Source organism: Nestor notabilis, unplaced genomic scaffold, assembly GCF_000696875.1.
Source record: "Nestor notabilis isolate BGI_N333 unplaced genomic scaffold, ASM69687v1 scaffold634, whole genome shotgun sequence".
NCBI classification, from domain to species: Eukaryota; Metazoa; Chordata; class Aves; order Psittaciformes; family Psittacidae; genus Nestor; species Nestor notabilis.
In genome coordinates this window covers 100442-116947 of record NW_009926724.1, presented here as the reverse complement: position 1 = coordinate 116947, position 16506 = coordinate 100442, and the positions used below count along the sequence as shown (strand labels likewise).

The 16506-nt window shown below is 40.9% G+C and overlaps 1 protein-coding gene across 1 annotated transcript in view; it reads right to left on the bottom strand.

The window, feature by feature from the left end:
* The window catches only part of TECRL (trans-2,3-enoyl-CoA reductase-like), a 63292-nt gene that overhangs the window by 16365 nt on the left and 30421 nt on the right, over nucleotides 1-16506 (bottom strand). The window contains exons 3-4 of the mRNA XM_010013682.1: nucleotides 11046-11090; nucleotides 9793-9896 (exon numbers count right to left, since the gene is read on the bottom strand). Of these exons, the coding sequence (XP_010011984.1) occupies nucleotides 9793-9896; nucleotides 11046-11090 (149 nt within the window). The remainder of the gene's footprint in view (nucleotides 1-9792; nucleotides 9897-11045; nucleotides 11091-16506) is intronic.

Sequence of the window (16506 nt, the reverse complement as noted above, 5' to 3'; positions counted from 1 at the left end):
TCCTGCTGACATATCTTGCAAAAATGATAAGAAAATTTTAAACAAAACCCTGAAAATAATAATATTGTAGCTTGTAGTTTGCGGAAAAAAGAAGTATCATTTTGTAAAGGAAAAAAAGTGGTTATTTAAACCAGAGCATTTTTCTTCTGTAGAAATGTTTAAAAAAAAAATAAAATCCAGTATTTAGAAGAAAATTACTTTTTCTTCATCATCTTGTGAGCCTGCCTAGATTATTTTGATGTGTTTGGTGCAGCCAAATATTATAGTCCATAGTAAAACCAAAGATCTTTTCACGAAGGAGCTTTACATCTCCATTACAATGTAGAAAGCTCAACAGAATTTAACTGCTGATCTCATTGTTAACTCCCAGAAGAAAGAAAACAGAAGATTGTCCTTTTTTTCCCACATCTGTACACTTTATTTTATACCTTGTCCAGTTCTCTTACCTTCTTTCTCTCCTCTCCAGTGTCTGGCATTATATGGGCTATAGAGTTCTTTTTCTCAGTGGCATAAAATGCTGCTGTTGAATCAAACCTCTCCCAGGCATGAGCTCCGTACAGGGTGCTAAACTCAAGCTTCTTTAACTGTCTTGATTATCAGGTCCTTGGAGAACTGATTCAGTAATACCTAAACTGGAAACATCTACTACATATACAACAGAACTGAGACCTGTAACGTCTCAGAAGAGGCGCAAGGTAGGAGTCTCCATCATTCAAGAGATTATGAGACAAATGGGAAAACTGTACAGGATAGCCAATTCGCAAACCAGCAAGGCATCTCATCTTTCGTAAGTCAGACTGAACATGCTTCTATTACCTGTGTTCAAGGCCAGCTCAATGGGCCTTTGAGCAACCTGGTCTAGTGGATGGTGTCCCTGTCCATGGCAGGAGGTTGGAACCAGATGAGCTTTAAGGTCCCTTCCAACCCAAACCATTCTGTGATTCTATGGTCTCTGTTCAGATGATCATGCCAATAACACCTTGCTAAACTGAGTAACAAACAGGTCAGGAATTGCAACTCCAGACTTTATGAGTCAGGAGGTATATTTAGGGAAATATGAATGCAGCAGAGGTGAAAGGAGCTCTTCAAAATTGCTTAAGGGAAAGTGAGGTGAATTTTCTGACTGACATAGTGCCTGGGACCATCCCAACAGGTCTGCTACAGGCAATGGAAAGAGTTCTGATGTGAGTTAATAGTACCATGTGTACTGCTTGGGAAAAAGCAGAAAAGGACAAAAGGAAGCTATAAACAGAGGGGGTGGAGCGGAGGGAGTCTGAAAAAAAGCCCAGCAGTATCTTTATATATGAATGGTCCATGGATTAGCAATCTTCACATGAGGGCACCAGCTAATTACTCTGTAACTTTTACAACATGCCCTTTCGGTAATATCACATAACACACCCTACCTTGTATCATGTTGCCTTTTGGCATAATCTCACATTATCTCACTTATGACAAGCCGCAGAGCAGAACTGAGGAAAGGCCATACTGCCTTTTCCATACTCATCCCCTCCTGCAGCTCTTTCCATACCATGTAGGGTCAGTTTCCCAGTTCATCGGTGCTGGTCGTGATGTTTTCTATTCCACTGCCAACAGGATGTCTGGGTTCAAGCAGGGGAAGAGGAGGGCATGGTATGAAGATGGTACCTGCAGTGAGGACAATGACTTTGGGTCATTGCCTGGAGCTCTCAGCACAGTGAGAGATACAAAATAGCATGAGTATGTCCTGGGTAACTTTGGAAAAACAGCTGCAGTATATAAATTATCTAATGGACAGAGCTCAGTTTCTCTGGTAGATGTGAGACAAAGGCACTAGTTTCAGTCTGAGACAGTGTCAGACTGAACAGTAGGTACCGCATAAAGAGGAGGATTACTGATATTAGACAGACAATTACTATATGTGAGTGTATGAAGCACAGCTGGGATTTCTGAGAAACACAAGAGAAACAGGCAGTTGAACACCCTCAAGTCTCCAAATCATATTAAGCTTTGCATCTAACTACCATAGACCCCCTTTACAATCCCAGTCCTAAGTACTCTTAGCTAATGATCATTATGAAACATTATTAATTTCTGGAATAATTTCTATTTTGTATGCTTTGCTATCTCGTTAAAGCCTGTATAGTTACCTAGAGATGGTAATGGCATAATTTTAGCAGCATCTCTTAAATCTTCACCTCTTTAAATCTTGTATTTTCATGTTTGCAAAAATCTGCACCAGCAGCAGGTGTTCTGTATCAGATAGTACAGTTCTTAAGGGCTTCTTGAATACTCAATGATTTTTGTTCCAGTTCTCATGGAACTGGCTAATCCACTCTAAAAAACTTAAATAGTGTATGCAGGGGCACCTGAAACTTCCCTTTTTGCAGAGTATTTCAGGCTGCAGCTCAATATTTACTGCAAATTGACAGAGATAGGGATGGATTTGCTATAGGATTTTATAGGGAAATTGCAGCTGACTCAGGCCAGCTTCAGAAGGTGGGGAGTAAACTGTGATGAATGCTGTTTGTCCCTCATCCAGGCCTGTGCTCCCGCTGGGGGAAAGGGAGGTGAAAACCCAGCTTCCTCTTCCTGTTTCTTCTCGTAAGACTTAGTTGTCTGAAACCACTGGTTTGGCATCAGACCACTTCATACTCTGGTCAAGATCCTTCCCTGAGAGCACAAGCCTTTTGATGTTTCTTATTCAAAATGGAAAATTACTGCAGATTAATTAATGCTCTTCTCATACACATATTATGCGTGTTATGTATGCAAAGCACTCAATTTCTGTTTGTAACCAAACACCAGTGTGAGTTCAGATTTGCTGCCAAAACTCTACAGGGCTTTGACAGTATTTTGAAGTCTGCCACATAATGTGTATCATTTTAAAATGTATATTTATCATCTGCTATGTAGATACCTAAATGAAATAGTTCTTTTTGACACCTGGCAATTACTAATAACCTCAAGCAGCTCTTCCACAGTGCATTTCATCTAGAAGCCTCAAAGCAATTTGCAAAGAGGAAAATACTATTATTTTCTTGATGCACATCTGGAAACTGAAATACAGAGAAATTCAGTGACTTGTCAAGGTCACCAGACAAGCTAGGCAAAGAATAACAAAGGGGTACCTGGTCCTTTTAAACACTGGTTCAATCTCTGGTTCACTCTCCCAAACACTGGATCACTCTCCTCTTTGTGCTCTCCTTAGCCCCAGTATGGGATTAGGCAAAAATTTCCTATACAAAACAATTTTGACAGGCTTATACATTCTAAAGGGACTAAAACTTCTCAAATTTGTGTAGATCAACAAGTTGTCAACCTCTCTACTCCAAATATAAATAGGAAAGGATCTATACTTAACCAGCACCTTACATAAAGTTGCTGTTTGTTTCTCAAGTAGCAGGAAGGGTTTAAGCATCAAGTTGTGTATAACTGAAAGAAGCAGCTTTTTCTGTTTATGCTTACTGAATTCCCTCTACCTTCTTTTTGCAGCTGAATTGGTAAAAACTCAAGGGTATTACTATAAACACATATGCATGGGTTCTTCAGCCTGTACTGTGTTCAACAACGACTAAAATATTCACCCTTCAGAGTCGATTTTCCTGGTAGCTCCCTGACTCTCTTTGGCGCCTGAAAAAATGACACACTGGCATGGTCCATCGTGAGCTAGTGACATTTGTTGCTGAGACCCAGAGGTATTATTGCAACACTGTTTGCCTTATTAGAAACAGTGTCTGAGGAATCACAATTGACAGCTGGGCACTTTCACAGTTCTCTTCTTCCCTTATCAGTTGACTTCATGCTGCCACTGGGCAGTAACAAAGCGCCAAAAGTACCTGTGGCCCAAGGAAAGCCACATACAAGTGAAACCATGGCAAGAAATCAGGCAAATGCAAGCTGCTCTGTCCTGATAACTCTGAAGGTTGAAAATTATTAGACTTAATCAAATTAATAGAAAGACCCATCTTGCGTGTGTAGCTTGCCTTTGTGAAAGGTTACAACGTTTTGAAAGTTTATAGTATTTGACTGGCATCAGCTCAAGACTTGGCCAGCTGTACCAAGGTAGAACAACACTTACTGTGTGTTCAAGCAGAAACCTCTGCCAAATATAAGCTGTTAGCTGTAAAATGGAGGTATTTTGCATTACAATTAATTGTAGTTTGGAAAGGTGCTGTAGAGGAAATAGTGACTTCTTTTTTTCCTGGAGATCATCTTCTATGATCGAATTATCTATTGATCCAAAAGGTTTAGCAATGAAAAGCCACTTGGGGATTTCTTTCTCTCTGACACTGTGTTGTTCTTTAGCCAGTCACAGATCTACACAGAATCACACATTCTGTTTATTTGGCACTGCTGCTAAATTTTTCGTGTACCCACAATTCCCTGAAAGTGTTATACAATTTGTAGGGTCCTGTCCCACAGCTAACTGTGTTTGAATGCAAGCTCTAATATGTATCCACTGAGAAATATATTCAGTGACATTCTCCACTGGCACATCCTACAGATCCTCAGCTTTGTCTCTTACCTTGATCTCAAATTTCTTCCTAAGCAATGACCATATAAGTTTTCTTACATTTATCTTCTTCATACTGGCCCACTAGTTTCCTGGTACTCCCAGCCCTCCTACTCCTTCAAATTTCTCAGATCCTGTCTTTTTTCTTTTATTATAATTGTCTGTACTTCTACATCTTACTGACATGTTACTGAAGTCTCTTCTTCCCTTCCCAAATTAGGGGAAACTTATCAAGTTGTTCCCCATGGAAAGCTTAAAGCTGATCTCAGAATAGAGAATGTGGAAAAAATCAATCTGCAGCAGTTTGGCTGCCTCTTTTTCAAACCCATCAATACTCATTAACTGCTTTATATCACACTCATCCCACTGACTTCATGGGATTGTTCCACATTTGCAGGACCAGCTGAGTGAGCTCTGACAGTCACAGTCAGAACAAATTTGTTTCTTCCCTATTCACCACCCACCCACACCCGCAGGACAGAAGAAAACTGGTGCTTGTGCACCAGCAAGATGAGAGGAGAGAACCATATTGACCCAAACACTGCCTTCCCTCAGCAGAAGAGGTGCACCTCATAATTCAGTGCAGCATGCACTTGCCCACTGTGTACACCTGCTACACATAACCACAAAGCTTCAAACATAGATCTCTTGGCTTGTTCATTTTCCATAATATCTAACTTGGTATCTGAAGGGGGCCTACAAGGATGCCAGAGAGGGACTTTTCCGTCAGGGATTGTAGTTATAGGACAAGGGGCAATGGGTTTAAACTGAAACAGGGGAAGTTCAAGTTAGATATAAGGAAGAAGTTCTTTTTTGTGAGGGAGGCGAGGCACTGGAACAGGTTGCCCAAAGAAGTTGTAAATGCTCCATCCCTGGCAGTGTTCAAGGCCAGGCTGAATAGTCTTGAGTGACATGGTTTAGTGTGAGGAGCCCCTGCCCATGGCGGGGGGGTTGGAACTAGATGATCTTAAGGTCCTTTCAAACCCAAACCATTCTACGATTCCATGATAATTCTGCTTTGCCATCCAGAAGGGAACAGACTAATTAGTGAAAGCATGAATTTTCACATTTCAAAGATGTTCTTGAATTTAAATAAATATTAGTCTTTATATTTCTAAATTGAGCAGAAGCTTTGAAATGGAGCAGTTCTGCTGCCAGCCTCAGTATTTTAAGGCTCTCAGGAGTCAAAAGTGCTTAAGCGATCTCTAATTTTAAATCATAGTTACAAAAAATATTTACTGAAGTACTGTGTTTCAGAGTTAATCTTATGAAATTCACAGACTTGGAGATAAAATGTATTTTTCACAGTTCTATGCTGTTTTCTCGGTTCTATTTTGATCTTTCTGGTAGCCTGCCCGGGTAGCAAGTAGACAACTGAAATTGATAAATCAGAAAGTGTAATCATTGCCCAAATGAGGAAAGCGTTAGTAGAAGTCTGAATGTGATCAGGAAGAATTTTTTTTTCTTTTTCCTTTGGACTACAGCAGCAGTATGCATTCTTAGCAGTAAAATGCCAGCCATGTTTTCAGGAAGTCACATGCCAGGTTACAGTATGTGAAAAGAAGATGTCTCTGTCAAACATGCTTAGGTCCAAAATTGGACAGAGATTAAATGTAAAACCCATGACTCCAGTGGTGGGAAATTCGAACACTCCTAGGGGTACAATCTTTACAAAAGGTATATAGAGAAGATCTGTAAACTCAGCTTTCATTAGTATCTCTGCAGCATCATTCAGCAAACCTCAACTATCCCCTCCAGGTAGGGTAAAGTAATTGGTAAATCTTGTGTAAAAGTAAATTATGTGTTTCAGGTAATATTTGTTTTATAAAAAAGGAGGCAGAGTAGAGAGAAAGTTCTAACAAAATCCACGATACTAAGCAAACAGTTCTGTTTTGTCCCTGAATTTCTTTCTGGAAATGAGCCATAAGTTTGTCCTTTGTTCTAAAAGAGCCAGATAAGGTTAGATTTCTACCCACATTATCCTAGCAAAGGGGCTTATATTCAAGAGATTGACAAGTTGTCCTGCGTTCAGCTACAGCAGTCATTTTTTCTCCTCCTTAGTAGCTGGTGCGGTGCTGTGGTTTTGACTTTCAGCCTGGGAACAACGATGATAAAACTGATGTTTTTAGTTGTTTCTCAGTAATGTTTACTCTGACCAAGGACTTTCTCAGTCTCATGCTCTGCCAGGGAGGAGGGGAAGCCGGGAGGAAGCAGAGACAGGACACCTGACCTAAACCGGCAAAAGGGGTCTTCCGTACCATGGCACATCATGCCCAGATGTGCATCATGCCCCCAAACTGGGGGGAGTTACACGGAAGGCCCAGATTGCTGCTCAGGTCGGGCTGGGTATCAGTCAGCGAGTGGTGAGCAATTGTATCCTCTCCCCTTGTTATTTCCCCCAACATTATTATTATTGGTGGTAGCAGTAGTGGTTTGTACCTTAGTTACCTTAGTTGTACCTTAGTTACTGGACTGCTCTTATCTCAACTCGTGGGAGTTACATTCCTCCAATTCTCTTCCCCATCCCTCCAGGAGAGGGGGAAAGAAGAAGTGGGGGGAGTGAGCAAGCGGCTGTGTGGTTCCGAGTTACTGGCTGGCCTTAAACCACGACACAAGTAATTGCTCCAGTGGAGGAGAACTGTAAATCCCGCACCCCAGTTTCTCCTCCTCCTCCCTCAGAGCAACCCAGCCTCTAGAGTTTGTTGAAATCTGGTCTACCAATCTCAGAGGTCTTAGAGTTCTTGATCTCAAGTGCGGTCTCCAGTGAGGTGACAAAGCCCTCTAAAACCCACCTCTATGGCTAGTTTTCTTCTAGACAGATCATGTGTAATGCATCAACCTCTGGAGCACTAACATATCACCATCTCTTTTTATGTGGCTATTTTTGGAGTTCAGATCTGAATGTGGCCCTTTGTCCCTCAGCTATCATTTTGCTGATGAGATAAGAACATTTTTATTCTGTGCCTTGCTTATTTAAATGTCAACTCTTTAAATCAGAAGCATCCCTCACCATGTGCATAAATCTGATAAAGCATCAAGGGGAATGGAAAAATGGGAGCTCTAAACACAGTGAAAATGAGAGTAAAACTATACATCCTGTGTACCAATGCATTCTTAATTGCTATTGTTAGAATACGATGTTCTGTGAACTTTATTGCTATAGACTAGCTATCCTAAAAATCTCTTGACTTTTTAAATGATGTGGCTAGGAAGAAGATTTCTCCCACTGTGAATGGAGACAATTTTGAATATGGAACAGAATGGTATAAGATGGATATTCAGAAACTCATGGAGTCAACTTTCCGTACACACAGATCAAATCATTAAAAAATGCCAACTTCTGCAGTATCAACACCTAGTCATTACTGCACTATTTATAATGGGATATTAAGCTTTAGTTATGTTATTGTCTTAGGCTACATAAACCACCAGGAAAGGAGAGAATAAATAAGGTTCTTGCAGATTGCTTAATTGTAGAAAACAGGAGGCTGTAATACTCACAGTTTTGCTTTGCAAGGAAATTTCATGGTTGAAAGGTGGTGAGATGAGTTGGGGGGGAAACAAGGCCCCAGTTAGCATTAGTTAGTATGGCCCCAGTAGACCATTAATCAGTATGGGAATCACTGGGACAAAGCCTCAGCCTTGGTAAACTCACAGACCTCTACTGAAACGAGCAGGTCACACAGTGTGAACTGCTCTAACTCCACTGAAACAAGCTGCTTGTCACTACCTGGGGATTTTGGTCCTGTTTTTAGAACGAGGAGGGTTAAATACAGGTCATGTACTTGTTCACAAGAGCTAAAACTTGCCAAGTTTGTGCTGCTAAGGGCTATCTGCTTTCCGGCATGCGAGCTTGAGGAGGTGAGATAGATATATGACCTTACAGTGCTGATTCAGAAGCTGACTCTTGCCAAAGTCAAGGGCAGTGCTAGCAGTAACATCCACCTTGCGTGTACTGTTTAACAGAAAAGGAGCTTAAAAACCTAGCATGTCCATTCTAAGCATCTTGTAATAATGTTTCCTAGACCATGGTGACCTACTGGAGAGAAGAACGGGTAATATCATCTGCAAGGCGCTTAAAGACCTGACACTCACCAGCTCCACCCGTACAGGAAGGGCAGTAGGTCTGGTTGTCTCCCTATGTGAGCAGGGTGGGATCTGTGGGCTGCCTGAGGGAAGAATCTAATAATTTGGCCTGCAGACACAATAGTTAGCAAAAACTCACTTGCAAAGAACTAAAGGAATTGCAAGCAGTTGATGGTTTATTTTCCATTGCTATGAATGGCTTTAATGGCTTACAGAACCTGTAGTTCTGTCTTACTCATGTTTCTCACTGCAGAAATTGGGAATCTCATTACCCAATACACGGATGTGGGCTGTGTGTTCCTCCAACTAATACAGTACATGCAAACTACAGCAAAACCTAGGTTAGACTAATAGTGAGACTACTTTCAGCTTCACCACTTATGCCTGTTGCAGAATGTTGGAAAGGTTGTCTTCATCTCCCATTCCTTCACTGGCCTTTCAAACCCTTCTGCTGTCTTGTCTCTGGGCTGTAAAAGAATTGAATCTTTGATTTCTTCCTTGCACAGATGAGCCTGTAAGGTTAGAGTTCCCCACAACCTTATTTGAGTGGAACATATTGCCTCTCTCCCACCAGCCTGACCTTCCAACACCTGCTTAACAGTAAAATAACTGAAGTCAAACTGGGAGCAGAACTAAACCAGACAGGCATGGTTGCTCATGGCAAATGCTTTTGTTTTACAGAGAGATTCAAAATTTCTGCGACTCCCGAGCCTGGCTGGGCATCTTCTGCCTGGAATCCTTGGCCTCACCACTCTCTCAAAACTATTCTTCAGGTTATCATAGAGTAAGACATTCCCATTCAGTAATATTCCTGCATTAGTAACAGGGTTACCAGAAATCCATTTATTTGTTTTTACTATATTTCCACTTTAAAGCTGAGGGGCCTTGCACCACATTAATGTATTTGGCTACAGGTCCTGCACAGGCATACAAACCCCAGATAAGCTAAAACTGGTTTTCTTTCTTTTTTGGTTTTTTTTTTTAACCCTCAGGCAATATTGTTATGTCCACCTTCTAATCTTTTATTGAATGTCAGAGTTATCACACTGATAACTTGACTCACTGTCCATTTAATATTGGTTTGACTACTGATAAAGTAATTACACCATTTGACATAGGGAAGGACAGGCTGAGGAAGTTGGAGTAATTTGATGCTAAAACACACTACACATTAAGATGTATCATGTTGGTTGCTACAAGTACATACTTACTGTGGTCCAACCGACCTGCTGACCCAGGTCTGTAAAATACAGTGTAATGATGGAGGAAACGGCAAGGCTTTGAATGCTAATAGAATCCTTCAAATAGGGCCCATCTGTAATGACGAAAAGGAAAGAGGAGATGTCAGGAACAACAGGCATTCTCTCAGAGGCTGAACATAACACATAGGCTGCCCTGTAACTGTCAAGGTGTAGACCCAGCTTGTATTCCAATTTATTTTGGTGGCTTGGTACTTATTCTCCAGGTTAGCAATTTGTAACATTTCTATTGGAGTATTCTGCTCTCATTTTAACAAAAGCATTAGGCTGACATGGCATTGGGCAGCAACACATAGCAATTGTTATGGTGCTATCTCTGTTAATCTAGGCCATTAGAAACATGCCATGCAATCACACAGACAATTTCATAGAGCACTTTTTGTTCTGTCTTGCAAGACTGATGGGAAAATCGATGTTATGCAGTGTCTCTCTCACTGGTATCTTTTGCTGAACCATTTGCATTCTCAAGCTATTTTACAATAGGTGGTACTATCATGGTGAATGCAACTTCTTGGGCAAAAGACCACAATCCATAATTTCTTGTGTGAGCAGACTGACCTAGGCAAACCATGTATATATATATCTGAGCATTACATTACATTTCACAATATTCTGATGTATTTACTACCAGTCATGATGGACCCAGAGTGTTCAGGCAAAGACATAAAATGGCAATGCCGTTGAGCTGGATATTGGGAAACCCCAGCTGACACTTTATGTATTGTGTCTCCCTTTCAACGTATGTTTGGTGGCTGTTTAAGTCAGTGAGGGTGCTAAACTCCATCACATGCTGAGCCATCACAGAACAAATGCCACACAACCCATGGAAGCTTCACCTCCCACTACCATGTCCACCAAGAAATGGTGTAGTGGCAATACCAGTTGCATCTTCTGATGAAGCTGTGAGCAAGTGTTAAAAGGGATAATGCAGTGAATGAGAGAAGTCAGTAAACGGTTGTAAAACTGACTTGTCTTCGTTATTTGATCATATACTGTATCCTGACGCATTTTTACTCCGTGGTTATGAAAACCATCAGATTCCATTATTAATGAGAAAGCTAATAAGTAAACCATTGATATTAATCAATGCAAAAGTCCTAACAATTCACCAAATAAAACATGGAGGGAAACCAATACTATTAGAAGAACTTGCCAGAGGATTAGTAATGCATTAGGTGGCTGTATTCAACCATATGAATACTTACTGCGTTCTAGTTGCAGGCCAACACGGGAAGGGTACCACTGGGGACCTGTTAAAATCACAAAGCATGGCTGTTAATTTCATGGTGGAGGATCTAAGTTTCTCTTTCTATTAGTATTCTTTTCACGTGATTGCTACAAATGTGAGGTAAACAAAAAATCCTCTCTTTCAGTCTCCACTATACAAGGAGAATACAAGAGAGCTAGGAGAAGCACACAATACACATACTGAAGCAGAAGTCCCCTCTCCCTACTCGTGTGTCGGAAATGCCAATCTCAATGCTGAATGCTCCACCAGCACACAAAAAGTGGGGATGTGTGTGCACCACTGGGAAGTATAAAGATGACCCTATTTATTAGAGTATTTCCCAAAACTTTATAATAAATGTATCAGTCTTATCACCACCCCCAGCCACTTCTACATTTGCTTGGTTTCCTTTGATACACCTTAGGATAGTCGATAGCCTGAAAGAGATTTACTTTGTCTTTTCAATTCAAAGTCTGGGTGAAACTGGTCAACTACAGCCACGGTTTCCTTTAGACCTCTTTTACAATTGTTACTATTCCTGTATACCAGTATTCCTATATCTTAAACAAATGGAAAAAAATTCTTCACGATGACTGTGATCAAACATGGGAACATTTGCCTGAGAAGCTGTGGGATATTCTTCCCTGGATATAGTCAGGCTTCAGCTGTGGAAGACCCTGTGCAATCGTATTGGTCTTGAAAGTTGACCCTGCTCTGAGCAGGAGCCTGGTCCAGATGAACTCCAGATGTTGCTTATACCTTAACTATATTTTGGATGATGATGAGAGACTGTTGACCCCACCAGCTGCCAGTGGGAGGGGAATAGGAGCTGTACACAGTGTGCACTACACCCACTGTACTGTGGCAGCCAGCACACTTTCATTTCAGAAGCACTTGGTCTGAGTTTTGTAGGCAGGAATAGGCACTAGATGAACCCATGAACCAGGGCTAATGGCAGAGGCAAGATATCCATCAAATAAGTCACAAACCTTTTTTTTTTAAGGTATTACAACAATCCATGGCTATTAAGGATAAAAAAAGGAAGACAGAGAAAGAGCAGCTGTCTGACTTGTCAAGGAAGATATGATTTGCTCCAGGACAGCAGATATCAATAGTTATTTAGAAGCCTGAAATGCAATGTACTTGTGTTAAATTGGAATCTTCTCCTCAGCTCTCCCCTCCCCATATTACACTATGTTTCAATAAAAGCCAATTTACCTGATCCTGTGGCAATGTGCTTTTAGGTATGGCTCATAACCTTCACAAGGGCAAACAGAGGTTGTGCGTTTCAGCACGTCATCACACATTTCCAGTCCTTTAGCCTCAGTACACCATTATGTTCAAGCGTACTCAAAGATTTAGACTGATGGAACTGTGCCTTTGCTGCCGCTTCTCTGCAGTGACCTTATTATCACATCACTGTGTCTCTCTGGTTTCCAGACCACCCTTTGGGTGCTGCGTGTATTTTGCTGGAGGGACCTGGAATTATCTGTTGGGATAGTCCTTCCCAGCTCTTGTTATTGGTGGGGGGCCACTAGCTAACATCAAATGGAAATGATACGCAAATGGAGTAGGGGACAAAGTCCAAATGCATCTCTTTTTGTAAGCATGTTGGGTTTAGTCTGAACATGAAAGTTTCTCATTTTCAGTCTTTATGGCAGCAGACTTTAGCAAGGCTCTTCCCAAGTCTTAGCTGTCTGGGTTCCTGCAAAAAACAATGTTGCTTTCTGGAGACAAGTGTGACCCCACTTTATTTGTCAGATCTCAGAGACTCATCAGCCTGATGAGACTCATTTGGTAGAGAGGAAACCCCATACATTCCTAAGCATCAAAGATTTTCCTGATCATCACTTGACAGCAGTCAGCCAAGGGGACTGTGGCCCCACTTGTCAGCATTTTTCTGCCTTCCTCCTGTGACTGTTTTCCATGGGGATCCTCCAGAGCTCTCACTAGGATAGCTCTGGATTTCCATTTGGCAATGAGGGAAGCCATTCCAAACCAGCCTGTCTCTGGCAAACATACATTCATGTCATTCCTATAGAAAAAGAGGTCTCCTTTCTTTTAATAGTGAAAAGAAGCCAAGCAACTAATTATCACCTGTATTAATTCTTGCTAATACCTGTCAGAATAAGGGGTTGATGGCTCTCTTGGATACCTAGAGGCAGCACCAGGCAGATTAGCTTAACCTGCCATCAGCAATAGTATAGAAGTGCATGTGGAGAGTGCATGCTCCCAGATGCAGTAAACAAGTACTCACTAAAGGTAGAAACACAGATGCAGTTGTGTGCAGCACTCCAAGGCTTGTCTGAGCTCCACACCTGGCAAAGCTCCCCTCATTTCCAATCTAATCTAATGAGTGTTTCTCGTTTCCAGATTTTATTCATTAACAATTTCCATTGGTGCGTCCTGCAGAGAATAATGGCAGTCCAAGACCATGGGTGACTGAAGTTTATCTTGTTGTATCTAAGATCAGGCATGTATTATTATTTACTTTCTGACATTGTAATAGTGCATCAGAGCTCAGCCACATGGTATTAAGTAGATCACAGTCCCTGTATAGTCCTTGTGATCAGCAGAGCTGTTCAGTTCCCTTAAGCAGGGTTACAGTTTTGGCTATGTATTTCATAATTGGAAAAAGTTGCAAAAATAACATTTCAGCCCACTTATACCACAGACCAGTTTTGACTTGAAAAAGCAGATATAGACTTGACCATAAAATAATGGTTCAAACAAGCATTGTGGTTCAAACAACAGCTCTATTTAGCCAGTATTATATTCTCTGATATTTAGCCAATATTGTGGGTCCTCCATCCTTAGATTTCTGAGTTTGTGTAGAACAGCTTCGGTTCCTTTCTTTGCAGTGTGTTTGGACAGCTATTGAAATGTCATCCTGTTATTCCATCTCCTATTTGATTATTTCTACCCTCCTGACTTATCCTTCTCTTGATGTTTGTCTTGGTCTTTTAATACGGCCACCCCTCAACTTCATGCACACAGGCACCTGAAAGCTTTGCCCATTCCTCACAAATGCCTTGATTTTAAGTGACATCAACATCATTCCTCTTCACTGAGCAACCTGATCTAGTGAAAGATGTCCCTGCCCATGGCAGGGGGGGCAGACTAGATGATCTTTGAACATCCGTTCCAAACCAAACTGTTCTACAATTCTACAATTCATACAGTTATATGTTCAGATAATACTTATTCCAAGTGTACAGGCTTCATTTAGTCCAGAAGTCTTAAACCCTTTATATCCACCTTCTCTGTCAGAAATCTGTTCTGACTTTGTGGAAAAACTCCATGCATTTACTTAAAAACTGTTAAAATATTTTAATGCTATTACCTTTAAAGCATCGTATTTTTTCAACACAGGAGAGTATTTTCTTGGAAAGTGACTCAATATTCATTTTTAATAATCTGTTTTAAAAAATGGATATGAGGAAAAATATTTGATTTTGGATGGGTTGTACCTGCTACTATTTAAAATAAAAATTAAAACATAAGCAAAGTGATAGGATATATAAAAACTGACAGCCACCTTGAATTTGACCATACTCAAGTATGAAATCACCTATTGATACTGGATATAAAAAGGAGATGCAGTACTGTTAAATAACCATACAAATGTTTGCTACAATGACAGTCTCAGTCCCGCGCCCAGCTACCGATACCACTATGCGAAGACGCACAAAACCCCAAGTTCTATTGGTCCCACTGCTCACACAGATTGTTTTTTCACTGCATTTATACTAGAATTTCAGTAAATGAATAGGCTGTCAATCACAGGACCTGAGGACAGTTTTAAAAGCCCATATGCAGTTCTAAAGTGTCCAAAGGTACTGTCTATCCACATGATTCAAACAGAGTTGACAGACACAATTTGGAGATAATTAGCATATTGACTTTCCACAATCAGCTAATTTTGTTATCAGTTAAATTGTTTGCTTCTCATTGTATTTCAGCACCCATGCATCTGTAATGACAAATAGCTTTAAATAATTACAAGCAATACTCTCTGTGATATGAATAGGATGATATGAACAACAAAATAACTATAATCAACAGTAGCAAATTTAAATCTGTTTTTAAGTTTAAATTTTAAACTTTGGGGTTTTTTTTTAGTTTTAAAGTTTAAATTTGTAGAAATATGGACAATTCTGAGGACCACTGCAGCGCCAGTATCCCTTATGTGATCACAAAATGTTACTGAGAAATGTAATAGCATTTGGTTGTGTGAACTGAGCACGGCTGAAGCACATTCCATCACTTTAATCAGATGTTAGTTCTGTTATCTATGTCGCATTAAGAAGAGGTTACTAGGAAAGATTCACATATTAGTATGTGTGGCGATGGTGTCTTTAGACAGGAAAGCTTCTGAGAAAATGGGGATAGAGATACTGCCATGCTTACAGTTGTAGCCCTTGCTGGACTGAAGTTTGCACACCCTTGCTTCACTGAGCTGACTGCAGAAAAGTGGGATGCTGAAACGACTTGAAGATGTTGCTTTCTGCTTTTATTTGGAAGAAAGGGCTGTGAGATTTATTGTGCTATCATTGCACTTGAATGATTCCTGAGCATGATGGCAGTAAGCAAAGCACACCTAAAAAACCACAGTAAAACTAAGTTGGGCCATAAGATGAAGAGAGAAAATATCTGAAGCTATTAATTACTTTTTTTGCCTTCACTGCAATAAGTGACAGCCACTGAATACTGCAATCTGAATGGCTGGCCCACTTGAAAAATTGCAGCAGTAAGCCTGGGGCAAGCAAGGCCCCACTTGAAAGGCCCTTTCTGGCCACAGACCTAAAGATGTTTTTTTGCTTTGACCCACTAAATGCCAGCACAATCACCTGGGTCTCTTTTTTCAGGGCTGTAGTGCTGAGACACCAGCTCTAGCCAGGCCTCTTTCATCTACTGACCAGCTATATTGGCCTGGCAACATACTGAGCTCCTGAGCCCAGGAGTGCTTGTAGGGCCACCAACTCTATGTTGCTTCCAGCTCTCACTAAGCCTTTAGGGCACAGGGCTGGCCTTGGGAAGTGCCCTGGTTTAAACACAGCTGGCAACTAAGTACCATGCAGCCACTTGCTCCCTTCCCTCTGCTTCTCCCACTTTGTCGAGAGGGATGGGGGAGAGAACAATTTGGAAGTATGTAAAACCCACAGGTTGATATAAGAACAGTTTAATAACTGAGATTAAGTAAAATATAATGATAGTAGAAATAATACCAATAACAATACTGGTAATAATAAAAAGGAACTACAAAAAAAGAAAAAAAGAGAATTCAGAAAACCCAAGCGATGCACAGTGCAATTGCTCACCACCCGCCGACTGATACCCAGCCCAACCCAAGCAGTGATCAGTCCCTTCTGGGTAAATCCCCCCCCGTTTATATACTGGGCATGACATGCTGTGGTATGGAATACCCTTTTGGCCAG